The sequence below is a fragment of the Apium graveolens genome, chromosome 11, assembly GCF_009905375.1.
Source record: "Apium graveolens cultivar Ventura chromosome 11, ASM990537v1, whole genome shotgun sequence".
Taxonomy (NCBI): Eukaryota; Viridiplantae; Streptophyta; class Magnoliopsida; order Apiales; family Apiaceae; genus Apium; species Apium graveolens.
In genome coordinates, this window is record NC_133657.1 from 79,899,710 (window position 1) to 79,911,722 (window position 12,013).

General features: G+C 34.5%; 2 protein-coding genes across 4 annotated transcripts; one reads left to right on the plus strand and one right to left on the minus strand.

Moving 5' to 3' along the window:
• The first annotated feature begins 853 nt into the window (after positions 1-853).
• On the plus strand, positions 854-2,256 carry LOC141698531 (glyoxylase I 4-like). Its single transcript, XM_074503237.1, has 3 exons — positions 854-1,249; positions 1,360-1,465; positions 1,781-2,256. The coding sequence occupies exons 1-3, from the start codon at positions 1,092-1,094 to the stop codon at positions 2,027-2,029; spliced, it is 513 nt and encodes a 170-aa protein (XP_074359338.1). The 5' UTR covers positions 854-1,091; the 3' UTR covers positions 2,030-2,256.
• A 1,568-nt stretch (positions 2,257-3,824) lies between these two features.
• Positions 3,825-7,493, minus strand: LOC141697911 (putative polygalacturonase At1g80170). Of its 3 annotated transcripts, none has more exons than XM_074502469.1 (9): positions 7,200-7,491; positions 6,393-6,524; positions 6,067-6,237; positions 5,953-5,973; positions 5,642-5,849; positions 5,149-5,230; positions 4,956-5,064; positions 4,661-4,777; positions 3,825-4,317 (listed from the first exon to the last, which is right to left on the minus strand). In XM_074502469.1, exons 1-9 carry the CDS (start codon positions 7,419-7,421, stop codon positions 4,036-4,038), a joined length of 1,344 nt encoding a protein of 447 aa, XP_074358570.1. In that variant the 5' UTR covers positions 7,422-7,491; the 3' UTR covers positions 3,825-4,035. The 3 variants fall into 3 exon arrangements, with proteins under 3 accessions (XP_074358570.1, XP_074358572.1, XP_074358571.1); XM_074502471.1 differs by having other exon boundaries at positions 7,196-7,333; XM_074502470.1 differs by lacking the exon at positions 6,393-6,524 and having other exon boundaries at positions 7,200-7,493.
• Between the last annotated feature and the right edge of the window lie 4,520 nt (positions 7,494-12,013).

Here is a 12,013-nt window from a genome sequence, read left to right on the forward strand (position 1 = left end):
AGAGGTTATTTGTTGACAAGGTTCTTGATGGATTACTATAACTGTCTTACTTACCCACTTGTAATCAACTGGCTGATATCCTTACAAAAGTGCTTCCATCTCATCAAATGCAAGAGCTTTATTCCAAGTTAGGTGTCTTCATAGATCCTAACTTGCGGGGATAATAAGACTAGTCAATCTAGTGGCTTTATAAAGAACACTGCACTCTTATAATTAGTGCTAATACTTAAAAATGTAAATTACTTTTCCAGCTGTAAAATAGAGAATTATACTTGTTAGTTAGTTGGTTATATTTCAACAAACTATCAAATACTAAATTATATATCCGCAAAAATTTGGAAAGAATTTTTTAATTTAATTATTATCATATTCAACCCTTTTCTACGATATTTCGGAACCTAACATTTATTAGTTCGTAGCCTGTAATAAACAATTTTGTTAAAAAAATGTAATAATAATAAAAAATATGAAATTTCTAAATATGTCCAACACTAAAACTTGTTATTAAGTCTGATCTATGTTGGATTATGGGCACAGTTATATTCAATTTTGTAACCTTTACGGTAAGTGAATTGAATTAAATATTCGATCATGGGGTTCAAAACTTGTTGGTTTTTGGAAAGTTATATATATGCTAAATAATCTGGAAAGGGAAAACCCCGCTTAAAATTGAATGAGTGTTGTGAAATAGCGAGATGAGTTAAAGAGATAAACTCCAAATGAGTGACGTGTAAATTAGGAGGTGAAATAAACTGAAAAGTATTCAAGATGTGAACACGTGTACAATAAGAAGTTTCGTGACTCCTTCAGTCCTTGACTCACATGTCTATATATAGAAACTCAGTAGTAGCATAACGTTTTGTGTGCAACCCATAAATAAATCACCTCTACTAATTATCTAAATAAACAATTATCGTCGTCATCATCCTCCTGAAATAGTCTCATCCATTTTTTAGATTTCCTGTCCGGCCCTTAATAATAGGCTCTTCCTTATCCCAAAACACATTGTTCAATTACTGCTTGATCATATATATATATATATATAAATATCTAATAGTATATAATTTCTTGAATTTAGTGGGGGTAGAAAAATGAAAGGAAGCTCAGGTGAAAATCCTCTGCACCTTAAATCTCTAAATCACATTTCACTTGTCTGCAAATCTATCGAAGAATCAATGGATTTCTACATCAATGTTCTTGGTTTTGCACCTGTTAGGAGACCTGGATCCTTTGATTTTAATGGAGCTTGGTAACCCCCTTTTTTATTTTATTTTATTTTTATGGAAACTACTATTATGAATTTATGTATGTACGAGTTTCTTGATTTTAATTGGTTGTATAATTTTGGTGATAAAATAGGCTGTTTGGGTATGGAATTGGAATACATTTGTTGCAATCAGAAGATCCACAAAACATGCCTAAGAAGGGAGTTATCAATCCCAAAGATAATCATATCTCCTTTCAGGTCTTTTATTTCTTTCTCATATACATTCTTTTTTATTAATTTAATTGCTTGTTTATATATCGTATGCTTGTTTAGTCGTAACCTCGTACCTTTCTAGTCCTTGTATAATATATGATCCCACGGATCCACATGATTTGTGTTGTTTAGTACCTACCGTCTATGTGTACGTCTTAGCATTAATGTTGACAATTGCAATAGTAATGTACACACATATATATATATATATATATATATATATATATATATTTGATTGCTCCTGATATTAAAGTTTGTTGTTAAATGAAAACGAAGCAATAATATATTAAGGGGATGCAGTGTGAGAGCATGGGTGCAGTGGAGAAGAAGCTGAAAGAGATGGAGATTGACTACGTGAGGCAACGAGTAGAAGAAGGAGGGATATATGTAGACCAATTATTTTTCCATGACCCAGACGGTTTCATGGTGGAAATTTGCAACTGCGATAATCTTCCGGTCATTCCTATTGCTGGTGAAATGGTCAGGTCCTGTTCTCGTCTTAATCTTCAGCAGCAGCAGCAGCAGCAGATCCCAGTAGTTCGCCTTTAGACACACTGGTTTTGGTTTGGGGTGATGCTGTTTAGTTTAAGTTTGTAGTTTCCAATAAATTGCAGCCTTGTTTGTTGTCTGTTCCTGGTTGTTTTCCTGTGCTGCCCCCTCTTTCTGGGCAGTAGGATTAAAAGTTTGGTAATTGTGTAAACTTCTTGTCTGTAGAATTTGTAATAACCCCAAGTTGTTTCATCTAATCCCCAAGTACTGCCTACTTGTTCATGGTATGGACGTTATTTTGCCTCGTATAACATCTTTTTCCCAGTCATAACAACATATATAATATCAAGCCGCAAATTCATCTCCATCTCCATCTCCCCTTGGACATTAGTTCCTCCCACGGTACCAACAAACAATAGCACTCATGACATGGACATGTGGTATAAATATGTATATTTTATAAACACTTGTTGCTAAAAAATATATATCAAGTGTCCTGTAGTAAATCTTAATTTGAGTTGTATTTAGTATATAGTTAGAAATTAAATGATTGAAATATTCTAGTAAAATGATTAAAAAAAATTGAAAACATATGACATAATTACTTAAGTAGATGATAATATCATGTCAGTTGAGCTTCAGATCCATCACTAATAGCACAATCCTTTTGTTTATTAATCCGCGCGAATTTGATTATTAAACGATTCTCTGTACCTAGGGAAAATATGGATCACCTCCCGTTGCTTGCACCTGCTCAAATGTTGCACTCTTTCAAGTCTAGTAATACTTTTTTTTTTCTTTTGTAACATTCTTTTTGTCTTTTGTAATTATTTATGAGTACACATTTCTAACTTGCGGGGGCCTTGATGAAATGTAGTACTAGTTTACCCGTGATTACATGTACCAACTATAGACAATACAATTTGGTCATGACAACCAAAAAGAAGCACAAAATCAAGTGAACCTACCACAATAGACAAACTATATAGAATGCAGAAACTGTAAACATTTGTGGTCCTAGGGCTGCTAGGTCTTCAATTCTAGCAAACGTTTCATAATGGTGTTACTGATAGACTGATAGTTGGTGAATCTGATGTGGCGTAGGGTTGATCTTCTAGGTTGGTGCTATAGAGGAGAGGTCATCACATTGACAACTGAGTCTGAGGCCTTAGTTTCCTTCCCCCACTCGTTTTCTTTTAGTCCCTCTAAAATCCACAGAAATGCTCTTTCTCCGTGATCTTATATTAGTATCCTACCACTCTCTCTCCTTCAGAGCCCATTTATGAGTCGGAGAGTGGATCACGGGCACTCATCTTTATCGAACATAGGTCTCCCGCAAGTTTGAGCTCTGATATCATATTAAGTAATCAGTCGTCCTAAAATCTCAAGGTGTAAGAGCAAGACCCATTCCATGATCTTATTCTACCATCTTTAGCCTTGGCTGTCATCTATCTATCGTTTTCTGTCGTTGCTGACATTTGCCTTACTATTTCATGATTTACTTGCAACAAGCGTGTCCAATTATTATTTTTCATCTCATTCCATGCATAAACCCTAGCTCAGAAACCAATTAGTTGAAGCAGTAAGGCCGTTGGGTTCCTACAGTTTACTGATAAATATTCAACTTACCAAGGGATAATCAGTATTTGAAGCAGTAAAAACAAAAAAATTGAGACCATGATGGACGCCTGCTTGAAGCTTCAACGTGTTCTGGAATAGTTGGTTTCACCAGATATTACTCACACAGTCGTAATACTCAGTTCAATCAACTTTCACTTCAATTCCTGCCTCTTATGCATGTTAGAATTTGTTAGTCAAAACTGCATCCAAACTTGCCAAAGCCACATACCACAGCTCTGTGAACTCAATCAGGATATGTAATATGTACAAAACCACAAAACTTTGCACAACTATTACAAACTTGATCATATCTACAAAATGAAACACATGATCCAATTGGCCTAATACTATCAGGGGGTCGTTCTATAGTTCTGAATTTAGTGGGTTAACTGCTAGTAGATCGCTCACATTGCTTAGAGCATGCATAGAGCGGATCTGTTCAATCTTCAGATAGACTTGAGCACGGAATTAAATCTTACTTTCTGATCAATAAAGCTTCCTTCAAATGAGAAGCAAGGAGGTGGGTATATGTCACCTGAACTTGAGCCTTCAGCTTCCCAACAGAATGAATTTAGTATACCCCCCTGCTCTGGTGCAAGTTGTATATCTTCCAAATATAACCCCTTGCAGGGGTAATTATCACTGCAAGCAAACCTTATAGCGTTTTCTGTAGCTGAAGTCCCTTTGACGCGTATGTATGATATATTCTTAATATGAAGTGCTGAAGTCTGCATATAACATTTAATACTGAAGTTGGAATTCTAGACAAGTATCTAAAAATATTTGACACGCACACTTAAAATCTAACTTCCCCACTTGTGGATCAAAGCTAATTTAATATTGAACGTGACATAACATGAAAATGGTGTTCAAACTATTGTAGCCAATAGTTATAAGAGTTTGGAGTCTTAATCAGTTGAACAGACTTCCACACAATTGCATTTCACCAATTAACCATAGTAAAAAGACATTTACACATTTGAAAGAATTAAGGAACGAATTCAACCCATCATTTGTGCACAAGATGTGATCACATACTTCAATTGAAACAGCAACTTAAAGGCAATGTACCTGGTTTTGGCATGGTAACCGCGAATCACAATAATACTGATCAATTATGATAGGATTTGAAACATTTTTCATCCAAACATCTTTAAATGTAATCTGGCTTGCAAAACCGCTACCGCCCTGGAAATTATAATATATGGGAATTATGGAGCACGGAAAGAGGTTAATTTTATATACATACTTTTGTCTACTTGAGTTCATCCGAGTGATGAAAAAAATATCACATGGAAACAAATATTTTATAAGCAAACATAATAATTCCATTCAATCTGAGACATTCTTTGAGATGTCACAGTACCTGCCATGTTTTTATCCTGACCCCATTTTGCGTATTCAAAAAATGTGCCCCATCCACCCTTACATCATGCACCTGAGACCATGTGTTTGATTTTCCCAAGCTTCCAATGCTACCAAATAATAGCCTTAAGAGGTTATCAAACTGTAGAGTAAGATTATTAGTCTTTTTCTGACATCATTTCAAAATAGGCTACCTTATTCCGTGGCCAGGACCACAGGTGATGTTTCTAACACGAATACGTGTGGAGTTGCTTACTATAGAAATGCAATCATCTCCTGAGCAAATTGTGAAGCAATCAGTATAAAAGAGGTTTTAATACAGAAGAAACCTAGAAGGAATGCTTTTTGAGAAAAAGCAGAAGAACAGGAATTATTAACCAGTCTAGCCCTACCGAGTTCTGTGGACATGAGTTATGATTTTACGGTTATTATCATATAAAATTGTTTTTAGAAAGTATGGAAAATAATTCAATGTTAGTTCAGTTCTAGAAAGAGATTTCTACAGCCTCTAAATAGTTTCATTTCTCTCCCACACCAAGAATTTTCATTTCATGGGTTCAACATAATTACACCAGTTTTGATATCAAATGCTTCATCAGAAAATTGTAGTGGGACAACCCATGCTGAACCCTTTTAAGATGTCTTAAATGGTAGATAGAAGAGTGAAGTTTAAGTAATAAAACCAACCAGTGTGAATAATGGTATTCTTAACTTCAACATGAGTAGATGCACTTATGTGGATCCCATCGGTGTTGGGACTGGCAGCAGGCGCTGACACTCTCAATCGGGATGCCACAACCTTAACACAACTGGTGAAAGCCATATGCATTTGTTGACTATCTATTATCATAAGATTTCTGACTTTCAAATTTTCACATCTATGAAATGTCATGGCCTGCATCAGTATCAATCAGCATATCCGGATAAAAATTTACTTTCTGCAGATAAAAGCAGAAGCACATATGCTGCTCCAAAAACATAATAGAACTAAGACTAACCGTTGGAGCATGCTGACATGGCTGCCAAAAGAAAGTGTCAAAGCTGGTTATGAAACTAAGTAGAAAGAAGATAATGCATAAGAAGAAACCCATAGGAAATTAGGAGAGCAATACATTTGTTGTGTTCACTTTGCAAGATCGAGCCCACCATTCCCTGCCCATCCCATTCACTACACCATGCCCTTCTATGATAAGATTCTTCACGCCAATGAAATATATCCATTTCTGTTTATTAAGACCATCCCAAACATCAGGGCATTTTGGAGCTAATATACTGCCCAAAATCTGTACAAGGTGCAACAAAATATTAGTGAGTAAAATCCTATTTATAGTTTGAAATGCAAATGCAGCTATCTATAACCAATGTGCTAGTAAAAAAATCAAATGAGGCTTTCATTAGCCATGGAAAGGAAGCTAGAGTAACTAAGTTTAACACATACCGTTATAGTCACCTTGGACCGACAAGGCCCAGCAAATTGAATTGGTCGAACCAAAACTGAATATTGTGCAGGGATTACAATTTTTGATTTTGAAGATGAAGAACATGCAATCTTCCAGATATCTTTCAAAGCCTATGCGGAATAAATAAATATTAAGTGATGGGAATTTAAAGAACAGAAGTACATAATAAATGTGTTCATCCTTCTTATTGCTTTCAAACTCATGAGCCTGACTGACATAGTATTGTGACCTGGAGGTTATAAACTACTGAACAGAGAAAGGGAAAGAGATACAATATTTAATGGTCCATATTTGGAGTCTCTTCCCCAAGTACAGTTTGTTTGTGATGAAAGCACAAACAGGCAAAAATGTGTGGTTAGATAAATACTGGGATCTCCTCCTTATTTTGAAAATTTTAAATGTTCATACACGGTGTGCCTGAAGTCCTGAACTCTAAATAGGTGAAGAGGTTTGCACAAGGAGTAGGGATACAGACCACCTTGTCTTTATTCGACAGTATCTAAAAGAAACTAGCAAGCTCTATATTACAGCAGGCACAGATTCAATTTGAACATAGATTTCAACAAGTGTAAAAGCAAAATTTCCACACTACTAATAGACAAATGCAATAATCTTATAAATCTTTAAGAGGCAACAAACACAAATATAAATAAATATAGGGAAATTCTAATCTTGTGATTAACTCAAGGCACACCAAATCTATTGATTTGATTAGTATTATAATCTTGCTGTCAGTTGATGTGTAAGCAAGAACATAGTAAACTTGAAGAACAGAACATACATACTTTAGTGTCATCAGTAAAGCCATCGCCTTTGGCTCCAAACTCATTCACAAACAGCACTAGTAATGTGGAAGTGGGTTTGTTTGGGAGCTTCTGAATCTCCAACACACCCTCTACATTTGAGAACACTACTGAATATACAATAATAATAATAATAATAATCCAACTACATAACATGAATGTTGAATATGGGGAAACACAACATAAAGATTCCAGCTCTTTCATGTTCTGTGGAAGAGTATAAATTTGTGAAATCTTAGCTCTCTAATTTCATGATTCAACTTTAGTAAAGTAGTAGCAACCATTATTCCATTATTGAAATATATAATTGGATAAATAATATTAAGTATATCCAGTGGTATCATTCAAAATAAATTTTATAATGATTAATCAAAATCAAACATAATTTTTTATTATGATCATACTAAATGATATTATTTGTATTTTGTAATAATAATATCATTCAAAAAGTGATTCATAATGAATAATTAAATTAAAAAAAATTGCAATGACAAAATATATTTTTTAACAAAGAGGGAGTTAATTTAAAAAATTTAGAAAAATTGAGATTTTTATAACAATGTCTAAAAGTACCAATTCATGTTTAACTAGGATTTCTTACACCCTTTTTTACTAATTTGAAACTAAGTTATCACTAATTAAGTCTATAAATTTAGAAAAATTGTAAAAAGTGTACATCCTTGTTGTTTCTAATGAATAAGACACATGGTCTATGTAAATTATATGATGAAAGGATAATGTAACTATGGTGAATAGGACCTCATTGACAATTTTATTCTTTTTGACTCGTTTCTCTTTGCCATTTATATGTTGAAAGTGATCAGTTTATTTTTTCTTGACATGTTTTTTGTTCAGATTTAGTTCAGACATCTTAAAATTTTGATTTTGTTGTTTAGCAAATTAAAATTAAAATACTAAATTTTGACTTAGTTTCTTACTTGAAAAATTGCAGTGTTGTATTTTTCGGAGTTTGACTCTGCACTTGGGAAAATGTTAAGAAAAAGATTGTTGGATTTGTATTAAGTGTAATGTTTCATAAGAGATTACTCATATCAAGTTATTGTTGCATACTTGGATTAAGGTTTAACGACCTTGATGATCGTAAGTACTTTCTTGGAATTCAGGTTCTCAGAAACAGTTCAAGGTATTCAATGAAACCGATAGACTTCACTATTTCATATGCTATTCTCCAGCTCCATCTCAATCTCTTCAATCTCCTGCTATATTTATGCAACAATGCAAGTTCTGAAATGTCTTATAGGGCTCTTTGAATGTTGTTGGTTTGTTCGGAAAAGGGAACATGTCCCTTTTCTGCAACATACCTTATCTGGTCATTCACTTTTTTTCTTTTTACATTTTTCTGTGATTTCATCCACAACTAATAAACACTGCTGAATCATACAGTGATACACAAGTATGCATTACACTATTTCTGAATCTCCTAAACTTCAAAATCAGTCCCATTTTAAATAAAATTTAATGCCCCAACAATTATAATATAGACTGCGACAGAGGAAACATTTGATTATACATTGCCATTTTACTAGGGATTTTGTCAAATCCAAGTTCATTAACAATTCTATTACAACTGCTTACAAACCACCTGATATTCTCACAAAACCCCTTGGTGCAGGAGACAAGTCTTTTAAGGCTCGAGCTTTACCTTCATTTTCATCAACCCTAAGTCCAGCTTTAGTTGGGGGGGGGGATGCTAGTATATATTTCAGCTGAGCTTTAGTTATTTAGCCTTACACACAGATTAGTTAGTCTAACAGAGCTAGTTATGCTTACATGGCTAGTTAATTTATTAGGCTTAGCCGCTAAGTCAGAAATTAAATTTTAGACTTTTATATGGACAAAAAGTACCTGTACCTACAGGCTACAGCCAATAAGTCGGTTCTAATTAACAATTTTTTTTAACCAATTTTTCTTTCCTTCATCTTCTTCTGATACTATGCCCTCTGAGGATGAAGATCGAACTTGATCTTGACCATCTCCAACCCATAACATTAAAATAGTGTAAAAATGTAAGGAGTAGATAAGTACACATCAAAAAATGTTGTTCACTGTCAGGCACTTACCCATCACCCTTTGTTGGTAACTAATAAGCGCTGTCTGATGGAGTATGTGTTGAAATTGTAGTAACATATTGCCAAATTTGTTCATTTAATGTTGTGAGTTGTATTTCTTGAAAGTGTTTTACCGCTGTTTCTTGCTTGACTTTGAACAGGTATATATGGACAATCGACAAGAAAAATATCATTCTCTGCAATCATACACATCCCAATTGGATCTTTATTTGGCTGTAGTAGTTAGGTCTTTTCTTATACCTGAGCTTTATTATCAGAGACCAGTGTGAGTTTGATTGTTCTTCACCAAAAATATGTTCGACTGTTATCTCAGCTGACTGAGGAAACTGCCGTTCAATGAGTAGGAATTAAATGAAGAAAACATCTTGCTATGCATACATGGAACTTGTAGAAGATCAGAAACCTAGATGTAATGCTCGTAACCATCCAAGCTTGTGCAGCAAATTAATTTTAAATCTGTTCCATCCTTTATAATTTAATTATGCTGTTTTTTGTTCCAGCAAAAATGTGTAAACACATCGGGGTTATCATGTAAAACTATGTTTAGAGAAGGTTTATTGCAAACCAAGTGTGACAAAATGGAAAAATGGTTGCCCTATGTCGATATTTTTCAATGTTTCTTTGAAGCTCCTGCTACATACTTAAATCTTTATAGCAGAGCTGTTCTGTAAAGGCATTTTACTTAAAAATTTCATACTTCTTCAAGTCACCACACCATAAGAGAAAAAGTAGAGGGACTGAATAAAATGTCAAAGCATAAAGATGCAGGGAATAGGTTCTGTTACATAGAAAATTAATCTGAAAATTTAAAAGAAAATAAACATGAGATAGTAAGAACCATGACGACAACCAGATCTCTCCAACGGAGAAAGCTATGGTAGACTACATGCAACACTGATAAACATGGCAGTTATTAATTGCTTCAATGCAACAGTAGCTGCTACTGTCCACTGTAATGGATGTCAGGGTCCTATCTTTTATTCTGAATTGTACCTTCTTGTGAATCGAAACTCATTTAATCACTATCTATTCTCTGTTGTTGAAAAATCAGATACGTCTGTGGCAGAAAATATGGAATTCACATCCTTGAGAGTGCAACATTCATAACATAGAAACCGGTCAAAGGGATTGTGCCAAAGAATTAAAGGATTTAAAGCAGTGAAGCTGCAGAACCTGATTCTGTAGAACGCCCGCCTTGCAATTGCAACTTCTAATCGTTAGGTGATGTTCTACTCAAATACAACATCATCCTCAATTATACTCACCCACAAATCATTGTCATCGCAATTTCTTTTACTTGCTCCGACCTCTTCATTTTTAATCTGTTCCTGAACATGGCAATCTGATGCATGAGTACCTGACTTCTTACCCATATCATGGTTCAGTGTTATGGCTGACTTATTATCATGTTCAGAAGTTTCAGTGCTATGTGATCCAAATTTTTTATTTGGACTCGAAACATGAGTCTTTGATTCATGTGTTTCTTCTGCTTCAGAAACTAAGTCATCCTCAAGATCTCTGGCCCACATGTTCAACTCATTAGAATTTTCTAATATACTTTCTTGATGCTTCTTTTCATCTTGTTCATTGAAATGATGAATAGCCAATCCATGCTCCCCCGACTCAACATGCATGTCACGCTCAAGTTCTTTTGCCCATGCTAAATCATTGGAACTTAATTCTGTGCTAGTTTCTGGTTTATAGGTGACAAATGTATACTGTCTGCAAGTGGACTGCACTGAGCTTTTCACGGAAACTGGTTTACGCCTTCTAGTTAGTTTGTCATGTCGTGGCTTCATTGCTCTAGGCTTCTTTCTGACTTCCTCATCAAACCCGAAAATTCTTAAAGTTTTGTCCATATAAATCTCCATCTGTTGTTGCCTAGACTCTGTAGTAAGAAAGAAACCTTTTAAACCAATCAGATAATTTGCTGTGGACCCTTGGTTTGACTCCAAATCCTCAATATCCACTTCCATTTTGTCCATAGCCTTCTTCACCTTATCAATGTTCTTAAATGGATCAAGCCATGGCCTTGCTTCTTTTCTCTGCTATCATCGCTGCTTTCATCAGAAAGGATCCGCAGGAGCAAAGACTTTTGAAATGCAGTTATAAGAGGACAATTTGACTATAGAGATGAACACTAGATAAGATTTGAACTGGACAAAATCATATTCTCGAAATCTAAATGTGTAAGCTATTATGTAAATGTGCACAGAAATAATGATTCTATTAAGTTCAGCCTTCTTTCTCAGCTAAAAGGTAGGGCAAGAAATACTTACATTCCTTGAATCAGAGCTTTCTTTAATTTGCATCAGCTTGCATTTTGCGTGTATAAGGCACTCTTTAACTGATGATAAACAACTCTTTCTTTTCTCTTCTTGATGCTTCAAATTTGAAATCTCGTTTTTAATCTCTAAGTTCTGGTGATCTCTCAGTCTTTTCACCTCTGCGACCATATCCTCTAGCAAATTCCTCATGGTATCTGATTTACTGGGTCTTTTCTTGATGTGTTTCAACATATGCTTCTGACCTCTTTGAAATTTTTCTTGTTGGTATTCATTCAGAAATGAATCTACTCTTTTGAAACCCTTTTAACAATTTCAAGATGTAAAATCATATAAAGCAAAACATTTAAACATTAGGCACATTAGTTAACAGTTTTCATTCATGTACCACACAAATATATGTTTTGAAGTCTTAGCAGAT

Bases quoted from the DNA above. Each gene is read 5' to 3' on its own strand.
- LOC141698531 (XM_074503237.1), top strand. From the start codon at position 1,092: ATGAAAGGAAGCTCAGGTGAAAATCCTCTGCACCTTAAATCTCTAAAT. The intron at 1,250-1,359 runs GTAACCCCCTTT...GTGATAAAATAG, and splicing joins TTTGATTTTAATGGAGCTTG to GCTGTTTGGGTATGGAATTG. The intron at 1,466-1,780 runs GTCTTTTATTTC...AAGGGGATGCAG, and splicing joins ATAATCATATCTCCTTTCAG to TGTGAGAGCATGGGTGCAGT.
- LOC141697911 (XM_074502469.1), bottom strand. From the start codon at position 7,421: ATGAAAGAGCTGGAATCTTTATGTTGTGTTTCCCCATATTCAACATTC. The intron at 5,974-6,066 runs GTATTGCTCTCC...TTCTTTTGGCAG, and splicing joins GCAAAGTGAACACAACAAAT to CCATGTCAGCATGCTCCAAC. The intron at 5,850-5,952 runs GTTAGTCTTAGT...ATACTGATGCAG, and splicing joins CATGTCAGCATGCTCCAACG to GCCATGACATTTCATAGATG.